The following is a 23,822-nucleotide window of genomic DNA, read 5'->3' on the forward strand; positions in this document are numbered from 1 at the left end:
GGAATCGGCCAACTCATACAAATATCTGGGTGTATCACTTTTTAGGAATACGAAATGGAATGATCACATAGGCTCAGTCGTGGGGAAAGCAGAAGGCAGACAGACTACAGTTTATTGGTAGAATACTGGAAAATGCAGTCAATCTACAAAAAATATGACTTAGAAATTATACTTGCAACCCACCCTAAAATATTGGTCAAGTGTGTGAGGCCCGTAGCGAATAGTACGAACAGGGGAGGTTAAATGTTTACAAAGAAGGGCAGCATGAATGGTCGCAGCCTTGTTTGACCCTTGGGAGAGCATTACAGAGATGCTGAAGGAACTGAACTTGCAACACTTGAAATTAGATGTGAACTATTGTGAGAATGCCTACTTACCACATTTCAAGAACTGGCTATAAATGATGACTCCAGGAATATACTACAACCCCCTATATATCACTCCCATAAGAACCATGAGGACAAGATTAATTGCAACACACTCAGTGGCATTTAAGCAATGATTCTTCCCATGCTCCATACGTAAATGAAACAGGAAGAAACCCTGATAACTGATATAACTCAATGTATACTCTGACATGTACTTCACAGTGGTGTGCAAAGTTTCACAATTTTCTTACAAAAACTGTTGTTTTGAAGACCAGTTGACCGGACTATATATATTGTCCCACACTGGTGAGGGGGGAGGGGGCGTTGAGGGTGGGTGTGGGCTCTCAGAGCAGCATGGGTCAGCTGTGTGAGGAGATGATGCATCATGGTGCAAAAGAGATTAACAGATTGCATTATCAGCAGCTATGGAATATCTTAGTTGATAAATGTCCATGAATTGAAGTGGTTTCATATGAAGATATGAATTCCACCAGGGAGTCCACCTGGTTGTGGTAGGCAGACATTGCTTTCATGAGTTGCTTTTGTACTCTATGAATCATACATTCTGCATTGCCATTTAAGGCTTGGTGGCATGAAGCTGTAAATTTGTGATCCGTACTGGCAAACAGGGAAAAAGAATTCAATAGAAACAAATTGTGGGCTATTATCTGATACAAGGGTTCAAGGGATGCCTGCAATAGAGAAATTATCTTTGAGGGCAGAGATGGTGCTGCAAGGAGCACTTGGTAGAATGCATACAACCCACATATGGAAATTTTGTAAGAGCGTCCATATGTTGTTAAAGAAAGTTGTGATGATGAAAACATTAATGTGGTCCCACGGTATATATGGTATGGACCAGGCTGGTTGGTGGTGCAGATGATCGTCAGGCACTCTGTGTTTCTGTTGATTTCCAGCCAATAGATGAAGTGGCATCACCTTTACGTGAATGATGCTCAGTCATCCTGGTGGAGCATCTTCTGGAGTAACTGAAGTGTAAGCAGCCTGCAGCCTTCATTTTTCAGAAGACAGACAATGACTCCATTGATGACCTGTAACTGATGCTGCAAATAGTGATATTATGGGTGCTAGGAGGTTGGTATGCAGGCCAGCCACTGATAATAAAGTACCGTACTTGACACAATAGGTGGTTGTTACCAGTTGCCCTGGCAACAGTGGCCCCTGCATTCATCTGGAAGCCCTAAACACCAAAGGTGTCATTGATGTCTGAAAAGAGCAAGGAGTTGTTTGTGCTCAGTGATTAGGTGAAATTTGATCCCATATAAGAATGTGTGGAATGTTTGAAACCCAAAAACAGTTATGAGCTTCTTTCGCAATCTATCATTAGCATGAACTAGACTCAGAGTGTGAGAGGTACAAGCAATGGGTTGTTCAGGCCTGTCAGAATTTTTATTGGACAGAATCACTTCAATGCTAGTTTCTGATGCATCAATGACTTAGAAGAGAGGTGTGGAGAAATTGAAAAATGCTAAACAAAATCTTTTTAAGGGCTGTTTTTAAGGCTCAATATGCTGCCTGGTATGAAATTAAAGTGGTAATTTACTTTTTCCATGAAAACTTTCAGTTCCTTTTTCCAAATCAATCATGTGTGTCTCTTGTACTAATTATTTAATGAGTTAGAAATCTCACCTGCCTGTGGTATGAAATCAAAGTGGTAATTTACTTTTTCCATGAAAACTTTTAGTTCCTTTAAGTTTGTTGGTGCAAGTGAATGAATAAGTCTTGCTCATGTTTTGAGTCAGTTCTAAGCCTCTATAACCTAGGTATTCCACTTGATGTCTGAATAATTTACATATCTAAATTGCAATCTAGACCATGCAGCAGAAGCTTTATAAAGAAAAGTTGCAGATATGGTGTACAGCTGATTTACAGTCCACTGTCCAATCAATTGACACAACTGGGAATGTTCTATATCCTTGTAAAAAGAGAAAAATTTTATATAAAAACAAAGATGAGGTGACTTACCGAACAAAAGCGCTGGCAGGTTGATAGACACACAAACAAACACAAACATACACACAAAATTCAAGCTTTCGCAACAAACTGTTGCCTCATCAGGAAAGAGGTAAGTCTTTCCGCTCCCGGGATTGGAATGACTCCTTACTCTCTCCCTTAAAACCCACTTCCTTTCGTCTTCCCCTCTCCTTCCCTCTTTCCTGATGAGGCAACAGTTTGTTGCGAAAGCTTGAATTTTGTGTGTATGTTTGTGTTTGTTTGTGTGTCTATCGACCTGCCAGCGCTTTCGTTCGGTAAGTCACCTCATCTTTGTTTTTATATAAAATTTTTCCCACGTGGAATGTTTCCTTCTATTATATTGATATCATTAACTTGTAAAAAGAGATCTACAGATGAATAAAGTTTCTACTACTACTACTACTGCTACCACTAGATAAGTCGTATCCCTGCTGGAGAGCCACATTCAGAGTCTGGTCCAGTCCCGCTATTTTTCCCGCTTTCGACAGCACTATTAACTGAACACTTGTTTCAATGCAATGTTTTGGTTTCTGTTTCTGACTATCAAATGTTTTTGCCAAAGATCAAATGTTATTGCCAAACTTTTGAGTGTAATTATTGAAGTATCTGTGATCTGTTTGTGTATGCATATTTGTGTCCCCCCCGCCCCATGAACCATGGACCTTGCCATTGGTGGGGAGGCTTGCATGCCTCAGCGATACAGATGGCCATACCGTGGGTGGAACCAAAACGGAGGGGTATCTGTTGAGAGGCCAGACAAACGTGTGGTTCCTGAAGAGGGGCAGCAGCCTTTTCAGAAGTTGCAGGGGCAACAGTCTGGATGATTGACCGATCTGGCCTTGTAACACTAACCAAAACAGCCTTGCTGTGCTGGTACTGCGAACGGCTGAAAGCAAGGGGAAACTACAGCCGTAATTTTCCCGAGGGCATGCAGCCTTACTGTATGGTTAAATGTTGATGGCATCCTCTTGGGAAAAAATTCCGGAGGTAAAATAGTCCCCCATTCAGATCTCCAGGCAGGGACTACTCAGGAGGACGTCATTATCAGGAGAAAGAAAACTGGCATTCTACGGATCGGAGCGTGGATTGTCAGATCCCTTAATAGGGCAGGCGTATTAGAAAATTTAAAAAGGGAAATGGATAGGTTAAAGTTAGATATAGTGGGAATTAGTGAAGTTCGGTGGCAGGAGGAACAAGACTTCTGGTCAGGTGACTACAGGGTTATAAATACAAAATCAAATAGGGGTAATGCAGGAGTATGGTTAATAATGAATAAAAAAATAGGAGTGCGGGTAAGCTACTACAAACAGCATAGTGAACGCATTATTGTGGCCAAGATAGATACGAAGCCCATGCCTACTACACTAGTGCAAGTTTATATGCCAACTAGCTCCGCAGATGATGAAGAAATTGATGAAATGTATGATGAGATAAAAGAAATTATTCAGGTAGTGAAGGGAGTGGAAAATTTAATAGTCATGGGTGACTGGAATTCGAGAGTAGGAAAAGGGAGAGAAGGAAACATAGTAGGTGAATATGGATTGGGGGTAAGAAATGAAAGAGGAAGCCGTCTGGTAGAATTTTTCACAGAGCATAAATTAATCATAGCTAACACTTGGTTCAAGAATCATGAAAGAAGGTTGTATACATGGAAGAACCCTGGAGATACTAAAAGGTATCAGATAGATTATATAATGGTAAGACAGAGATTTAGGAACCAGGTTTTAAATTGTAAGACATTTCCAGGGGCAGATGCGGACTCTGACCACAATCTATTGGTTATGAACTGTAGATTAAAACTGAAGAAACTGCAAAAAGGTGGGAGTTTACGGAGATGGGACCTGGATAATCTGACTAAACCAGAGGTTGTACAGAGTTTCAGGGAGAGCATAAGGGAACAATTGACAGGAATGGGGGAAAGAAATACAGTAGAAGAAGAATGGGTAGCTTTGAGGGATGAAGTAATGAAGGCAGCAGACGATCAAGTAGGTAAAAAGACGAGGGCTGGTAGAAATCCTTGGGTAACAGAAGAAATATTGAATTTAATTGATGAAAGGAGAAAATATAAAAATGCAGTAAATGAAGCAGGCAAAAAGGAATACAAACTGTTATAAACTGTTCTGGTGGTTGGTATTTCCTATTAAGTAGTAATGTTTTGAACTGTACTTACAGGTTGCATTGACAATTTTGTACATATTACGCTCCTGTTGCATTTTTGGTGGTGTTCTTCTTATGAATGCCAATTTGCGCTATTTTTCCCGCTTTCGACAGCACTATTAACTGAACACTTCTTTCAATGCAATGTTTTGGTTTCTGTTTCCGACTGTCAAATGTTTTTGCCAATGATCGAATGTTATTGCCAAACTGTCGAGTGTAATTATTGAAGTATCTGTGATCTGTTTGTGTATGCATATTTGTGTCCGTCTCCCCCCCCCCCCCCCCCCCCCTCCCCCAATGAACCATGGACCTTGCCATTGGTGGTTCTCTTGTATTCTAGAAATGTTGTGTTTGTTTTGTATTTGTGTTTTTATTTTTTGATTGAGCCTGTGTACCACATGTGTGTCATACCTGTTGTTCCTAGCTATTTGTATGATTGTACTCATTTCTTGTTCATAGTTTCTCTTGTTGAGTGGGATTCTGTTTAATCTATGTAACATGTGTCTTAGTGCTGCAAGTTTCTGGCTATGAGGGCGGTTGGATGTGGAATTATTGTGTCTGTGGCTGTTGGTTTTCTAAAGATGTATGTTTGCCATTATCTTTTTTTATTGTAATGTCAAGAAAATTTATTTGATTTTCTTTTTGTTTTTTAAGTGTGAATTTTATGTTCTGATGAGCTTTGTTTATTTCCGAATGGAGTTTATCTATTTTTGCACTTGGCTCATCTACCAGACAAATCATGTCATCCACGTATCTGTACCAATATATGATTTTGAAACTTTCATTAGTGGTTATCTTTTCAAATATCTGATTTTCTAGATGACTGATGAAAATGTTTGCTAGTGTTGCTGATATTGGGGATCCCATGGGCAGTCCATCACTTTGTAGATAATATTCTTTCTCAAACTGAAAGTAGTTTTGTTCAGTTGTCAGTCTGAGCATATTTGTTATTTCTTTTAGAGATTTTGTTCCATGATTTCTATTGTTTCTGTGATAGGGATGGAGGTATACATATTTTCTATCTCAAATGAAATCAGTGATGCTGTGTGTGGTACGTGTATGTTCTGTACGTTTTCTATTAGGTTTCCTGTGTTTATCACTGTTCTGTTGTTTACTTCTTTATAGTGTTTTGTAATTAACTTTTGGAGATGTTTGGCTATGTGGCATGTTGGGGCTTCCTTGAAGTTGATAACAGCTCTCATTGCCATTCCGTATTTATGTACTTTCAGTTAACTGCGGAGTGTTGGTGCTTGTGGGTTTTTCTGTGTTCTGTAGTATTTCTGTTTGTCTGTGAGTGTGTGTTCAATGTTTTTCAGTGTTCGTTTCATGTTTGCTTGGAATTTTGTAGTTGCATCTGACTTCAGTTTTTGTATGGCATTGGTGTTTATGTATTCCTTGGTTTTTGTGATGTATTGCTCTTTATCCATGAGTACTGTTACATTTCCCTTGTCTTCTCTTGTTATTAATATGTTATTGTTTGTTAACTTTTGTTTTAACCTTTTCATAGCAGCTGCTTCTGTTTGGTTGTTCTTATTGTGTGTCTGCTGTGTTTGTTTTATTATCCATTTAATTTTTTCTTTTATTAGTTCTCTTGTCAGTCCTATGTTTGTTTCTGCTTTCCTCCCCCACTCATTTATTTCTCTGTCGTTTTTTCGATCTTCCTGTATCAGGCTTCCTAGGTACTTGAAACTCTCCACTCTCCTCAGTCGTACCCCACCAATGGTTATTCCTGTTGTTCCTCTCTTCTTCTTTCTTATTGTGATAATCATCTCACTCTTACTTATACTTAATTTCATCTCATATTCTTGTACTGTTCGTTCCCGTACGTCCAGCTGCTCTTGTACTTCCTCCTCCTTATTCCCCCAAATCATCAGATCATCTGCAAACACCATAGCTTTCATATTCCTTTCACCAATTACTTGGCTACTGTACTCATCATATCATCCATCACTACAATGAAGAGTAATGGTGAAAGTGTACTTCCCTGCCTCAAGCCATTCTTCTGTTCAATCCAAGCTGATCTCTCTCCTCCCACTTTCACACAGTTCACACTTCCATGGTACATTTCCCTTATCCTCCAAATAATCTGTTTTGCTACTCCTCTGTTCTTCAGGGCTTTCCCCACTTTGCTTCTACGTTACACTATCATATGCTTTTTCAATATCCAGGAAGGTCATTAGCAGATCTATTCCATATTCATAGTGCTGTTCCTACAGTTGTCTTACAGCTAAAATTAGATCCACCGTGGACCTTCCTGCCTGAATTTGTGTTTCCAAAATTTTATCAAAAATCTTTGCACAATGACTCATCAGTGTTACACCCTGATAGTTCTTGCACTCTTTTCTATTTCCCTTCTTAAAGATTGGGACAATTATTCCCTTCTTCCAGTCTTCTGGGATCATCTTCTGTTTCCACACAATTTTCATTACTCGATACATCTTGGCCACTTTTTTTCACCGTTCGAGCATAATCTGTCATACTGTTCTTCCTCTTACTTTTAATCATTCCATATAACACCTTTTTTGAACCTTCTCTATCCTCCTCCATCATTCTGATCCACTGTTCCATCCACTTTCTTATTTCCTCTGCCACCATTCTTTTTGCTTCTTTCTTGCTTGCCTGACACCCTTCTCTTGTCTCTACTGTTCTCTTCTGGAACCATACCCTAAAGGCTCTATTCTTCTTCTGTACTATATCCTTTGTTTTATCTTTCCACCAGGGTGTTTCTTTCCATCCCTTGTTGTTGCTTGTCCTCCCACATATTGCTTCTGCCGCACTTACTACCCTTGAATCTACCCCACTCCTCTTCTACCATTTTTGGTTCATCCTTTGGAATGCTTTCCTGTACTATTTGTAGGTACTGTAGCCTGCTTTCTTCCTCCTTCAACTTCCATACTCTTACTCATCTGTCCTGGTTTTCTGTCCCTATTATTATCCTCAGTCCCTCTCAGGTTCATTACCAGCAAATGGTGGTCACTATCCAAAGCCTCTGATGGTATTACCTTAATGTCAATAATGTTCGTATTTATCTCACTGTCATAGAGGAAGTAGTCAACTATTGACTTTCTCTTTAAGTCTTGACTGTACCGGGTAATCTTGTGGTCCAAGCACACTTTCGCACCCTTGTCTTTCTCTTTCAACATGTGCATTTAAATCTCCCATTACTGTCATATTTTTCCTTCCCATCTGCTTCTGCATTTCCTATTCAAACTCTTGCTTCTCTGCAGAAGTGCAACCCACCTGCAGCACATACACTTGTATTACCTCTATGGTCATCCCCTTGAGTGATATTTTGGTCATCATCCCCTTCATGTCCTCTTTTAATCCATCTCTTACTACTATTCCGACTCCATTTCTCCTTCCCTCCTCATTTCCATTCCAGTACAGTCGGTAGCCTTTTCTCAGTTCTCTCCTTCCTTCTCATTTCCATCTCATTTCAGCTAACCCCAATAGGTCTAACTTCCTTCTTTCCGTCATGTCTGTCATCTCCTCCACCTTTCCAATCAATGTTTGTATATTTAATGTTCCAAATCTTAGTCCTTGTTTATAGCAATTTCGTCATCAATTAAATCCGTCCTTTCCGAGGCCCATTCTATTTTTGAAAGCAGAAATCATAATCCACTATGGGCTTGCTGGGCCTATCATAGCTTCAAAAAATGGTTCAAATGGCTCTGAGCACTATGTGACTTAACTTCTGAGGTCATCAGTCGCCTAGAACTTAGAACTAATTAAACCTAACAAACCTAAGGACATCACACACATCCATGCCCAAGGCAGGATTCGAACCTGCGACTGTAGCGGTCACGCGCGGTTCCAAACTGAAGCACCTAGAACCGCAAGGCCACACCGGCCGGCTATCATAGCTTCACCAGAGCCCTATTAGCCATCACTGTTCATGGTTCCTGTAGGACCTTCACAGCTACCGTAGTTGTCCCGGGACATACGCAGTCCCCACTGCACCTCACTCCTACAGGCAATGCCCTACTTCATGCTGTTGCCTGTCTCCCACGACTTGGACAAGGGGTTGGACTTGTGGGAGACAATTATGAGCAGATCAAGAGGTCAAAATCATCTCAGATTTACAAAAAGAGTGGTGAGTTAATAGAATTTTATCGCAAAATCCTTCAGTTCTGTTACCCTCCTGGCCTCAGTTCCCACTACCCCCTGCCCTACCTACTTGTGTGCTAACCATAACTCTCCTTGCATGCAGAGAGAGGGAGCTCTCCAGTGCCACATTCCTGCCTTTCCATCCAAGCTGCCAGCTGTCTTTCTCAAATTCTTTCCTCCTACTACCCAGCTCATCCCCCCCCCCCCCCCCTCCACAACCCACCCACTCCACCCAGCACAACCCTTACCAAGTTGATCTGCAGTGCTGGCTCAATGTATCTGATGGAGACAATGTAGTTACATAGCTGTGTAGGTGTACTATGAGTATTCTATTAGTTCAGGGGAATGATTTATCTGCAGGCTCACCAGTGATCTCAGTCTTGTTTTTGTTTTTATAGATGACAATGCTTTGTCTCAAGCATATGATATGATGTTAACTTTACTACTTCCATCATTGGTATTCCACCAGTGACTTTTCATTTTCATATTTAACTGTTAGAATGGCATTCTTATTTTGGTGCAATTATGGCTCTAGGAACCTTTCTGAATGAATGCTCATCCAAAACAGTCTTCAACGACAGCTGAACCATGAATGACTAGATTGCTACATGCAGACTCAGTTGTACTGACTTTACTTAACAAAGTCTTACTGTTAAATAATTGTGCTGTTGCTCACAGTGCCTATTTATAGCCTGGTATAGAAAAATATCAGATCACTTACATACTCACTAATAACACATAAGACAGAGTGGTATGTGTTTTTGTGTCAGAGTTTTAGACTGAACTTTTCTCCCCATTTACTAGAAATGTCTGCCAACTACCAAGAAATGTCCAGAACCCCAATTTATGTTTGCAATATTTCATTAACTAACAAGTTGTTCTAATAAAAGAATACATTTTTGAACATAGAAAAATTGGGCTGTTCGATTGTAATATTGGATTTTTAAAGGTTTGCATTCAGAAATTTGAAAAATCATGTAACAACATTCCTGAGTAATATTATTGTAAGGGATTTATGAGTGTACTTAGTTTTTATGAATCTAAAATTCTGAATGTTTCATAAAAAAATTAGTTTATACACACAGTACTTGTTTTGTTATCATAAGCCGCATGTAAATTATCTACGAACAGAAAGATTTACAGCTTAACAAACAATTTGATGTATCAGGTAACATATAGTAGGTAACATAACTAGTAAATGAACAGTAAAGGACCCAATTAGAATGAACAATTTAAACCAGACATCACAAAAATTGTTGAAGAGTTTTTGAACTGAAAACATTGTGCAAACTATCAGAAATAAGTACAAAAATTGTACCCATCTTTGCCTGAAAAAAGTGAGGTGCCCAGATGACTGCATGTGAGTACAGGCATACTTGCCATCATGGTTCCAGTTGCCAAGCCTCACCATCACAAGAGAGAATTGCGCTATTGTGCACCAAGCACATCTTAACCACTTTACATGTGCTCCTGCTGTCTGTGAACAAGTAATGCAGTCTATGCAACATTTTGTTACATCCTGGACATTAGCAGCAGCACACTAGGCAGACTAGTGAATTACCATCTTGTGTAGGCAGCTATTGTAGTTGTGTGATAACTGGGGTGCATGGAATGCAGATGAATGGCATTGCATTGTGTTCAGTGATGAATTGTGTTTATGCACAACCCCAGGTGACCATTATAAGTGAGTATGATGGTGACCAGGAGAGAGGTTCCATTGTTTCATTGTTTTGGAGAGGCACAGCAGCATTATTTCTGGTATCAAGGTGTAGGTATACATTGCGCATGATTTCAGGTAAGGGCAAAAAATATATTGCCTCTCATGTGACAGTATTCTAGCGCTATTGTTCCACAAGACAATGCTCATCCACACAGAGTATGTTTGTGAACTGTCTGTATGATGTTGAGGTAATTCCACGGCAGATCAGTCCCTAATAATGCTACTGCCTCTAATCTGAAGTAAAACCTCAGTTTAACTATCAAATCTGACAGCAGGTAAACTTGAAGTTTTGTAAATGATTTATTGAAAATCCCATCTTTGGTGGCAATGTTGTAAGAAGAACTGTGGCGAAGAAAAGAATTATGTCTTTTAATTTCTCGTATTTAATCTGCATGATAGACAAGAATATTTATGCCTGTTATCACTTTCTTGGTTAGATTTTTGAAATTAGCTAAGGCCCACAGTTAAATTGGAGAACAATTCATTTTATAGTTTTTTATTTATTTATATGACCATGAGCAGACATAATGTTTTCCTTTGGTAAACATTAACAAGAAAGATTATCAGACTTTGAAAAATAAATATGATTGCAGGTTCTTGTGAGTGTAACAATTAAATGATAATCACACACAAAATGGTGCATAAAAATATTGCAAACCAGATGAAAAGTTTCTGTATTTAAATGTTTCACTTTCGTTCACTGGTATGTTATTACTATGTTTTCACTGAAAGGATAATTAAATAATGTAGTCTATAGGCAAAAAATATGATTTGTAGATGTTTTAATGTGAAAACAACTTTATGACACTTACAAGAAGTTATACAGCACAGTGACTCTCCTATCAGCAATGATAACAGAGGCAACAGTGTAAAATAGCAAGAGAAACCAAGAAAAAGAGTGTCAGATAATGCAAGACCTTTCACCAGTATTACATTTCTTTTTATAGTATTTCATCAGTATTTTATGTTAGTAATAGTTACAAGGTTCTGGTATTTCTGCTTTACTTAGAGGTTTGTCGTAACAAAATTAAATATTTTTTCACTTATGGGTAAGAGACACTGTCATTTAATAATTATTTCACTTGATATGGGGGAAAATTCTTTAAAACTGGCTATGATGTCACAAAAGCCTCCTTGAATGTTAAGCTCTGTATGCATACCAGCATCTGAGATTTACATTCAACAATAAGTCATTTACTTACACCATTACAGGATGAAACCTATTCACTTTAGACAAAGTTCAGAATAGGTTTGTTCATGTTTCATATGTAGCTGTGCACTTTAACATATTTTTTGCTAATTAACTGACTCATAAATGTGATTAACATATGTACAATTGGCTTTCTAGCTCATTCTGCTAATTCATGCTGCGTAGTTGTGTTTGGCCTTGTTTTGTTGAACTGTGTGCCATTGCTTTACATAGGTATATAATTTGCAAAGTTTATATGGCACTCAGTAAAACTCATTAATTTAATGGAACCACTGTGCAAAACCTGTGTAAAATCTTTTCATGTTTGAAGAACACAAACTGTGAAGAGAAGCTAACCAGCATTATAACGACCAAACCAATGCTCAGACATTCAATTGTGACAAAGTTAAATGCACACTTTTCAAATGCAAATGCACAAAAGATGATGAATCATGCCTTTTGATTTCCTAGTAAGGTGAAAAGCACAGTCATCAATTACTTAAAGTTACTATTAACAATTGATTATCATTTTTGCATTCTAAATATTCATCTGCAACAAAGAGCATTCAGGTACATCTTCCACTTTGAAATTAATGATTTGTGATGATTGTCATGCCACAAATGATGATATTGTGCACGTATCAGACTTTAAAATGGTTCAGCATTTTCAGTTGTGCATGAATTTCTAAACAGTAGCCAGGTTTGTGTTCATTGGCTACCACACCAGCTGACAGACAAACACAACCAGGGACATTTGGAAGTGTCAGAACCATATAAAGGCATTCTGAAACACAATAAGAAGACTTTCTAAGTCACATACTAACCACTACTGATGAGGTGTGACTATGAACCACAGAGTAAGAGCAGAGCATGGTGTGTAAACATCCATCTTCATCTTATTTCTACAGGAAAATTGATGACTGTTTAGGTGTTGCTGATTCATTACATTACTAAATGTCAGATGATGAACAGTCACAGGTAGCACAAGATCTGAAATCCAAAAGCAAAACAAAGAAGAGAGGGAAGCTCTGAACAAGTGTAATTTTGCTTCAGGGTAATGCATGTCCTGCTCGAACTGAAGCTTTTTATCAGACAACAAGGTTGTGGATTTGGCACAAAAGTGAATGTGCACAATGCTGTGAAAAGCTTCTTTCAGGACAGTAGTGGGAGAGATTAACCAAGTGCATGGATGTTGAGAGAGACTGTGTAAAGAATTGATGTTATTGACGGTGTTCTTTCCTCTAAAGAAAGTTTGGTTTTTTAACTTGTCCTTTTATTTTCAGATGTCGCAGAAACAATTTCTTGCTATACAGACACAGAATTTCATACAAAATTCCACTATCAAACTGAAAAAATCAGTTTGACATTCACAAGAATGAAACAACTATACAAGCTATAAATGGTTTTTTAGAAAATATTAGCTGCTCTTTTGATAAATAAAAAAAAGCTCGTGAATTTTCTGTGATCTCACCGAGGCATTGAATAGTATGAACCACTTTCTAAAGCTCATAAACTAGAAAGACATAGAACCAGGGAAAATTCTTTGAAATAGATTAGGTCATATTTGTCAAAACTCAAAAAGAAAACAAGAGGTTGTGGCTGTCTCAAATAATGCAAATCGTTTCTCACAAGTAAAAACAGTTTAACAGTTTCTTCCACAAGGATCAATGCTGAGTTAAATTCTTTTTCTCTTTTGTGTAGATGACTTTGCCTGTAAATTTAAATACTCATACAATATACTTGCAAGTGATACCACAGTGCTGATTGGAAAAAATTATACCGTCATAAAAGTTGTAAATAATTTAGATACTTTACCTTATCTAAATGGCTTAATGTGAAACTTCAAGAAATCCCAAATTAAGCAGTTTCGTAATAAGCATTCCAGAACAAATTAACTATAAATTATTCATAAAGCCAGGACCTGCAGGAAGCAGTTCATAATTGCTTGAAATACACCCGGGACAGGGGACGGGTGTCCTAGGCATCACACATGAACTATTTAACAAATAAATTAAATAGGTTCTTGTTTGCAATGTCTGTACTGTTCACTTCATCAAAAATGAGTGCAGGAAAGATAGTGTACCACTCATCATTTGAATCAGTTTTAAGATACAAAATTATTTGTAATGAAGTGCAAGTAATATGTTAAAAAGGAAAAAAAACTAGAAATATGTAATGCAAACATGGAGACTCATGTTTTCTGTTATCAAGAAATAAGAAAATATTAAGTATTCCTGTCTGTACATTTTGAGGTATATTGTGCCACACATCAAAACTGAAAATTGTTTGAAGAAAAAAATTTCCTCCATAGATATGAAATAAAAGATAAGATCTAAAGTAAATTAAAGCTAAAAAGTATCCACTGTGTGGAGTTAATGACACTGAAGAAGACACTACAATGTACTAATCATAGAAAATCCTACCATTCCTTGTGGAAATTTCTAGATACTAATGTAACATAATAATGGCATATTTCCATAAATTATTTCCATAAATTATATTCTCTAAATCTACATTCATATCATCTGTAAGAAATGTTTCCAATGGCCATAGTAGTTTAATAAGACAATTATAAATTTTGAGGAGTATTGTTAATCAAATAATTCTATCTTTTATGTAATCGGACAATAAATTCTGATGCTGATTGCCTTTGCTCTAATAGAGAAATTGTTATGATTTACAGACATCTCTCCAAGCTGTATGATTCACTGGCTAAACTGAAATTTACTCAGGAAGGAGGCAGAAACACAAAGATGTCTCATACAATGGTGGCCAAAGATGGAGAAGAAGTGAAACTAGATGGTATTTGTGACTGTTCAGGAAAGGTAACCATACTTCCCTTAATAGAAACTAGTATACCTGATATAATCCATTAGTGCATGTTTCATTTCCTTCTTCTGGCATTATTGGTATCACAGACTTTAAAGAATATTTGAAAGCAAAACAACCTTTACCAAAAGTTGTTTAGATAAAAAGATCTACTCACCAAGCAGCGGCAGAACACACACATAACAGGTGGTTGTAATTGGCAACCTTAGGGAGCCAGTGTCTCCTCCCTCAGGCAGAAGGGTTGAAGGGGAAGGTAAAGGGGTGAAGGAAAAGGACTGGAGAGGTCTACAAAAAGGAGTAAATTTTGGGAATGTCACCCAGAACTGCAGGTCAGGGGAGACTTACCGCATGCGATGAGAAGGAAAGACTGATTATTGGGGACTGCATTGGACGAGATTTGAAAACCTGAGAGCTTAAAGGTGGAAGGCAGGGTAATATACAAACAGAAATTATTACTGCTTAACCATCATGCATGACTTTATTAGAGTGAAAAGCTAAGTGCATTGCATGTAACAGAGGTGGGAGAAGGGTGGTGAAAAGTAGATGGGAAAGACATGAAAGAGTAGAAAACTAAAATGGAGTGAAGCAAAGCATAGTTAAAGTGATGAAATGCTGAGACAAAAGAAATTGAGGTAAGTTAAGCCCAGATGGGTGAAGAGAACCAAGGACATGTAGTGCTAGTTCCCACCTGTGGAGTTTTGAGAAACTGGTGTCAAGGGGAAGAATCCAGAACAGAAGGCGCGTGTGGTGAAAATAATTTTGTCAAATTGATTGTTGGCTTAAAATGGTGGTCTCTCTCTCTCTCCCTCCCTCCCTCCTGCCCCTTTCTCCCCCCCCCTCCACTGCCCCCTTTTTATTTCTAGGTGGAATGTGACCTGCTTGCAGATTTTCATTCGGCACTTTGAGTCTCACTGCAGAAAGTTGAATTGCTGTAAAACTGGTCTTATGAGAAAGCTTTCTATAATGTTCACCACACAACTTTTAATTAATGTGATTTTTCCTACTTTTATTGTCACTATAAGCTGTACGATGACTGGTTCCAGTTTTCAAATTAGTTGTTTACTGGTAGAAACTTCCACATTCCTATGAAGCTGTTTGACAAAGGCACATACAGCATACTTTTGTATGTCTGAGATTAGCACATCTGATAATAAAATTAAAACAATTTGGAATATTGTGAAAAGGGAAACAAGGCAACCGGGAGCACAGGAAGACTATATTTGTACCTAACACAATGAAAAGTTTGTTAACAAGAAGTCAGGAGTAGAAAACATTTTTAATAATCTTTTTTTAAGTGTTGTGAAGAAAATAGGAGCCAGCTATTCATTAGAAAATGCAAGGCAGTATATGGAAGAGGCAGTGCCTATGCAATTTGATAAAATTGAAATTCAACCCACCTCCCCTACTGAAATTAGGAAAATAATAAATTCACTCAAAAGAAATAGCTCACATGGAATTGGTGGCACTTCCAAGAAAGTACTAAAAGCTTGTTCCCAACAAATAAGTAGGATTCTCAGCCACATATGTAGTAGCTCACTGAAACAGTGCATTTTTCCAAAGAGACTGAAATATGCTATTGTTAAACCATTGCATATAAAAAGGGATAAATCTGATGCTAACAACTACCTCCCAATCTCACTTCTGACAGCTTGATCCAAAATTCTTGAAAAAGTAATGTATTTAAGAGTAGCATCACATATTTGTAAAACTGAAGCCTTTTCAGAAAGGCTTTTCAACAGAAAATGCTATGTATGCTTTCACTGATCAAATATTAAATGCATTGAATAACCGAATATCACCCATTGGGATATCTTGTGATCTCTCAAAGGCTTTTGATTGTGTGAATCATGAAATTCTTCTAGATAAGCTTAAGTATTGTGGTATGAGTGGGACAGTGCACAAATGGTTTAATTCATACTTAACTGAAAGAATGCAGAAGGTTGAAATTAACAGTACAGATAGTCTGCAAAAACCAGCAGAGTCCCGTAACTGGGGAAGTATCAAGAATGGTGTCCCACAATGTTCAGTCTTGGGGACCTTACTGTTCTTAATATACCGGGTGATCAAAAAGTCAGTATAAATTTGAAAACTTAATAAACTACAGAATAATGTAGATAGAGAGGTAAAAATTGACACACATGCTTGGAATGACATGGGGTTTTATTAGAACCAACAAAAAAACAAAGTTCACAAAATGTCCGACAGATGGCGCTGGACAGCAAAACATCAGTGACTGCACATGACAATCGTGTATAAAAGGAGCTGTAATGAGAGAGAGAATCAGTTGTGCTAGCAGTCGCAGCATGTTGATGTTGCCTGAAAAGGCACTTTTAGTGAAGCTGTATTATCAGAATGGGGAATGTGCTAGTTCAGCATTATGGTCCTATCACCATAGGAAGGGGATTCGAGCAGGTAAAGGTCCGTTGACAAATGCAGCTGTGGCGAGAATGATTTCGAAGTTCGAAGCCACCAGTTGTTTAGACGATAGACCCCATAGTAGCCGACCAAGGACAAGGCGTAATGTTGCTGAGAGAGTTCAGGAAGAAATGGAGACTGTAGCGGGTTCGTCTATGCATGAGAAAGTCAGTGCTTGTGCAGTCGCACATTGCACCGGCATTCCATACACTACTGTTTGGTTGGCACTGAGGCGTACCCTCTGATGCTATGCATACAAAATCCATCAGCATCATGACCTGTTACCTGGTGATTTAGTGAAGCAGAGGGCATTTGCGGTGTGGGCTTTTCAAAAGATGGCGGAAGATGACGATTGGTTGAGTAACGTGTTGTGGACCAACAAAGCTCATTTCATGCTCTGAGGGTCTGTCAAAACCCACAACTGCAGAATTCGGGCTACCGAAAATCCTAGAACTGTTGTGGAAGATCCATTGCACGATGAGAAAGTCACGGTATGGGTTGGATTTACCACATCTACCATTATCGGGCCTTTTTTCTTCGAAGAAATGCGTGATTCTGGTTTTGTAACTGCTACCGTGGTGGGTGAGAGGTACGCCGATATGTTATAGAATCGCATCATCCCCAGCCTGGCTGATAAACACCTGCTGGAACGTACGATGTTTATGCAGGATGGCGCTCCACCCCATATTGCCAGACGCGTGAAAGATCTCTTGCGCGCGTCGTTTGGTGATGATTGTGTGCTCAGCCGCCACTTTCGTCATGCTTGGCCTCCCATGTCCCCAGATCTCAGTCCATGTGATTATTGGCTTTGGGGTTACCTGAAGTCGCAAGTGTAACGTGATCGACCGACATCTCTAGGGATGCTCAAAGACAACATCCGACACCAATGCCTCACCATAACTCCGGACATGCTTTACAGTGCTGTTCACAACATTATTCTTCGACTACAGCTATTGTTGAGGAATGATGGTGGACATATTGAGCATTTCCTGTAAAGAACATCATCTTTGCTTTGTCTTACTTTGTTATGCTAATTATTGCTATTCTGATCAGATGAAGCGGCATCTGTTGGACATTTTTTTAACTTTTTTTTTTTCCTAATGAAACCTCATGTCATTCCAAGCATGTGTGTGAATTTGTACCTCTCTATCTACATTATTCCTTGATTTATTCAGTTTTCAAATTTATACTGACTTTTTGATCACCCGGTATATTAACGACTTGCCACTCTATATTCATGAAGGTGCAAAATTAGTTCTTTTTGGGATGATACAAGTATTATAATCACATCCAAGAACCAAGAATCAGCAGAGGAAACTGCAAATAATGTCTTTCAAAAAATTATTAAGTGGTTCTCTGCAAATGGTCTCTCACTAAATTTTGAGATAACACAGTTTCTACAATTCTGTACAGTAAATTCCATAACACCATTAATAAGTATAGACTAATCTGTTGCTAAGGCAGAATACCCAAAGTTTCTGGGTGTGTGCATTAATGAGAAGTTGAATTGGAAGAAACACATCAATCATCTGCTGAAACGGTCAGATTCACCTTCTTATGTTATTAGGGTTATTGCAAATTTTGGTGATAAACATATCAGTAAATTAGCCTACTATGCCTATTTTCATTCACTGCTTTTATATGGCATCATATTTTGGGGCAATTCATCATCAAGAGAGAAAGTATTCATTGCACAGAAGAGTGTAATCAGAAAAATAGCTGGAGCCCACCCAAGATCACCTTGCTGACATTTATTTAAGAAACTCAGGGCATTCACAGTACCTTCGCAATACATATATTCACTTACGAAATTTGTCATTACTAACCCATCACAATTCAAAAATAACAGTGAAGTGCATAGCTACAACACTAGAAGAAAGGATGATATTCACTCTCCTGGATTAAATGTCACTTAAGCACAGAAAGTGGTGAGTTATGCTGCCACAAAAATCTTTGGTTCAAAATGGCTCTGAGCACTATGGGACTTAATATCTTAGGTCATCAGTCCCTAGAACTTAGAACTACTTAAACCTAACCAAGCTAAGGACGTCACATACATCCATGCCCGAAGCAGGATTCGAACCAGCGACCGTAGCAGTCACGCGGTTCCGGACTGAAAAATCTCTGGTCATGTGCCAAATAGTATTAAAAGTCTGACAGATAGCCAACCAACATTTAAAAGCAAATTGAAAGAATTTCTAAATGACAACGTCTTCTACTCAATAGATGAATTCTTAGATATGAATTAGTAACTGTAAAATAAAAAAAAAAATAATGTAAAGAAAATTATGTTAAAGTGACACATTCCACATCATTACGAAATGTCACATTCATGATCTATCAGACAAGCATTAATGTATGTATGTATATATGTATATAATAGAGGGAAACATTCCACGTGGGAAAAATATATCTAAAAACAAAGACGATGTGACTTACCAAACGAAAGTGCTGGCAGGTTGATAGACACACAAACAAACGCAAACATACACACAAAATTCAAGCTTTTGCAACCAAAGGTTGCTTCATCAGGAAAGATGGAAGGAGAGGGAAAGACGAAAGGATGTGGGTTTTAAGGGAGAGGCTAAGGAGTCATTCCAATCCCAGGAACAGAAGGACTTACCTTAGGGGAAAAAGAGGACAGGTACACACTCGCACAAGCACACATATCCATCTGCACATATACAGACATAGGCAGACATATTGTGCAGATGGATATGTGTGTGTGGGTGTGAGTGTATACCTGTCCTTTTTCCCCCTAAGGTAAATTTTTGTGTGTTTTTGTGTGTTTTTTATTGTGTCTATCTACCAGCACTTTCTCGCTTGGTAAGTTACAGCATCTTTGTGTTTTATGTATATGTATGTACTTAGTCTAAAAACAAAGATGATGTGACTTACCGAACGAAAGCGCTGGCAGGTCGATAGACACACAAACAAACACAAACATACACACAAAATTCTAGCTTTCGCAACAAACGGTTGCTTCGTCAGGAAAGAGAGAAGGAGAGGGAAAGACGAAAGGAAGTGGGTTTTAAGGGAGAGGGTAAGGAGTCATTCCAATCCTGGGAGCGGAAAGACTTACCTTAGGGGGAAAAAAGGATGGGTATACACTTGCACACACACACACATATCCATCCACACATATACAGACACAAGCAGACATATTTAAAGACGTTTTACATATTTTACATGACATACATTTCAGTAAACATGTTATGTTACATTTAGAAATTAAAAATTAGAATGACACCGATAAAAATGACACATATGCACAGTTTATTTTCATACATGGTACGTACAGCAGTAATTAGAAATTAATTGGGTTTTTATTAATATGAGCAAGGAGCAGCGGACATGAGATAAGGGGAAGAGCATGGATGGAAAGAGGAATGTGATAACACACAGATAAAGTATGTAAGGTAAAAGAAGATGTAGCATTGGCTCTGCTATTTAACAGAAGGGAAATTGGCCTGACACATTAAGTTTTGAGGAAAATATTATGAGGGTGATAGAAGGAAGTGCTTCAATTTCTTAAAAGCAGTAGGCACTGGACTGTGGCAGAGAGTGGGGCAGTTGTTCTAGAGGTGGACAACAGCAACAGCAAAGGAGTTTGCAAATGTTCCTGCTTTTTAAGCAGGTACAGTTAGGATATTAGATAAATGGTACCTTTTTTTTCAATTACGATGGCATGAAAGGTATTTAATCCCATATGAGAGATGACGGGATGGTTGTGCACTGAGGAGCCAGTGAAGTAGACGTAGCACATGGTAGTCATTGTAATTTCTCTGACCAAAACCGCCCTAATTGGATGTATGGAGCACTATCATGGCCATATTACCATATTTACTCGAATCTAAGCCGCACTTTTTTTCCAGTTTTTGTAATCCAGAAACCCGCCTGCGGCTTAGAATCGAGTGCAAAGTAAGCGGCAGTTCTGAAAAATGTTGGTAGGTGCCGCCACAACTAACTTCTTTCGTCGATTCGTCGAATTATGTAGCACTACACAGGTATGCTTTGCAGGCACACAGATAAATACTGGCGACAAAACCTCTGCGTCAGTCCGCCACAACTAACTTCTTTCGTCGATTCGTCGAATTATGTAGCACTACACAGGTATGCTTTGCAGGCACACAGATAAATACTGGCGACAAAACCTCTGCGTCGAGTTTCGACCACTGCATTTTCATACATTATCCAACGAAGTAAATACAAAATGTAATGTACTACAGAGGCGTCTGCAAAGATTTTCAACCGGAGAAAAATTTTCGCTAAACTCTCGTTCAGAACATCTTCTATCATACACAGTCTATTATTTGGTTCTTGTTGATCATTATCAAAGAAAGCACCAGTGTAAGTAACAGCAAATAGCAAGCAGTCTCTTGTCATTGTTCCGCTAATGAGATGATTCCTCTTTTTTTTTAAGCGGCGGTTGCGCGCACAAAAGCAAGCCATGCCGCGAGTGGCGGCAGGTCGTAAACACTCATTATCAGAATGCGACAAACAACGCATGACACAGTACAGTAATGCATTTTCATCTTAGAATGACGTAAACACCTATAACAAAGAGAACAGCACTTGCCAGATCAAAGAAAAATAAACAATCAATTCAAACCAGACGAAGCACGTGATAAAGGAATGGTACCCGTATAAATACGGACGGAGCACCTGACGCATAGCAATGGCTACATGGTAAAGCTTAACAGCTAAGCTTAAAACTCAAACCAAACTACTGTAGCTGTATTGTCATTCATTCGACCTAAATTGTATTACAATGGACCAACTTTGTTTCGATTTGGATGAGCGGCCTAAAACTCTTCTCTCCCTTGGAATTTTGAGTCTCGAATTTCAGGTGCAGCTTAGATTCGGGAAACATTTTTTTCCTTGATTTCAAGTCTCATTTTGCAGGTGCGGCTTAGATTCGAGTGCGGCTTAGATTCGAGTAAATACGGTAGTGGATATTGCAGATGTAATGCACAGAAGCATTCATGTTTAATTCCAACCATCTTACATTTTCACTACTCATGACATACTGAATTACATCACAATAGTGGAGGTTCAGTAGAATGAATGCTTGCATGAATTTACATTTTACATCCTGTGCAAATATCTACTGAAAATTTTTGAGTGTGTAGAGGCAAGCTGAAGTCTTCCAGCATGCTACCTAGTTTAAGATACTTATCTAAAATTACACCTAAGTTAATCACTATTTTCTTGTATGGTACGGAATACTATTGCTGAATAAGAGGCAGTTGTTCGTTGAATTCTGAATTTATTAATTTCTGATGGGATGCTAAGATTAGTTATGACTTTTGAGTGTTCAATTTAAGCTTCAGGCTTTTGCCCATATTACCATTGAAGACAGATCAGAACGACCTCAGCATTATTCAGATCTGGCACTTTGTGAAAGATGAAGATCAATGGCATCATCAGCATAGAAATGGTATTTACAGAAGGGTAGAACTGACAAAATGTCATTTGACATACTAGAAGAATAAAAATGAGCCTAAGACTAAACCCCCATGGCACTTCTGAGCAGGACAATTTTTCATTCCCACAGTGCTGTCTGTTTTTCAAGTAGGTTTCATATCACTTCAGAGTCCTATCAGAGAAATTTAGACATCACATTTTTTTGAGCAGAACATCAAAGTTCACAGTATCTAAAGCTTTGCTAAAGTCCAATAGTTTCTAAATATTTACATCACTGTTATGAATTTGCACAATTGTTTAGTGATTTGGTCATCAATAATATATTCCAGAGCTTTGGAAACAGTGGGTAATATTCTAATTGGTCGGTAATCACTGGGCATTTGGGGGTTTTTGATCTTAGAGGAGGATCCATGGAGTGGGATGTATACCACTTGTGACTAAAAATTAAATACACTCCTGGAAATGGAAAAAAGAACACATTGACACCGGTGCGTCAGACCCACCATACTTGCTCTGGACACTGCGAGAGGGCTGTACAAGCAATGATCACACGCACGGCACAGCGGACACACCAGGAACCGCGGTGTTGGCCGTCGAATGGTGCTAGCTGCGCAGCATTTGTGCACCGCCGCCGTCAGTGTCAGCCAGTTTGCCGTGGCATACGGAGCTCCATCGCAGTCTTTACCACTGGTAGCATGCCGCGACAGCGTGGACGTGAATCGTATGTGCAGTTGACGGACTTTGAGCGAGGGCGTATAGTGGGCATGCGGGAGGCCAGGTGGACATACCGCCGAATTGCTCAACACGTGGGGCGTGAGGTCTCCACAGTACATCGATGTTGTCGCCAGTGGTCGGCGGAAGGTGCACGTGCCCGTCGACCTGGGAGCGGACCGCAGCGACGCACGGATGCACGCCAAGACCGGAGGATCCTACGCAGTGCCGTAGGGGACCGCACCGCCACTTCCCAGCAAATTAGGGACACTTTGCTCCTGGGGTATCGGCGAGGACCATTCGCAACCGTCTCTATGAAGCTGGGCTATGGTCCCGCACACCGTTAGGCCATCTTCCGCTCACGCCCCAACATCGTGCAGCCCGCCTCCAGTAGTGTCGCGACAGGCGTGAATGGAGGGACGAATGGAGACGTGTCGTCTTCAGCGATGAGAGTCGCTTCTGCCTTGGTGCCAATGATGGTCGTGTGCGTGTTTGGCGCCCTGCAGGTGAGCCCCACAATCAGGACTGCATACGACCGAGGCACACAGGGCCAACACCCGGCATCATGGTGTGGGGAGCGATCTCCTACACTGGCCGTACACCACTGGTGATCGTCGAGGGGACACTGAATAGTGCACGGTACATCCAAACCGTCATCGAACCCATCGTTCTACCATTCCTAGACCGGCAAGGGAACTTGCTGTTCCAACAGGACAATGCACGTCCGCATGTATCCCGTGCCACCCAACATGCTCTAGAAGGTGTAAGTCAACTACCCTGGCCAGCAAGATCTCCGGATCTGTCCCCCATTGAGCATGTTTGGGACTGGATGAAGCGTCGTCTCACGCGGTCTGCACGTCCAGCACGAACGCTGGTCCAACTGAGGCGCCAGGTGGAAATGGCA

At 39.4% G+C, this 23,822-nt stretch overlaps 1 protein-coding gene across 1 annotated transcript in view; it reads left to right on the plus strand.

Annotated features, from left to right (window-relative positions):
- Positions 1-23,822, plus strand: part of LOC124803208 (dynein beta chain, ciliary-like) — a 586,091-nt gene that overhangs the window by 198,353 nt on the left and 363,916 nt on the right. The window contains exon 14 of the mRNA XM_047264389.1: positions 14,220-14,361. Within this exon, the coding sequence (XP_047120345.1) occupies positions 14,220-14,361 (142 nt within the window). The remainder of the gene's footprint in view (positions 1-14,219; positions 14,362-23,822) is intronic.

The sequence above is a fragment of the Schistocerca piceifrons genome, chromosome 6 (genome assembly GCF_021461385.2).
Source record: "Schistocerca piceifrons isolate TAMUIC-IGC-003096 chromosome 6, iqSchPice1.1, whole genome shotgun sequence".
NCBI lineage: Eukaryota > Metazoa > Arthropoda > Insecta > Orthoptera > Acrididae > Schistocerca > Schistocerca piceifrons.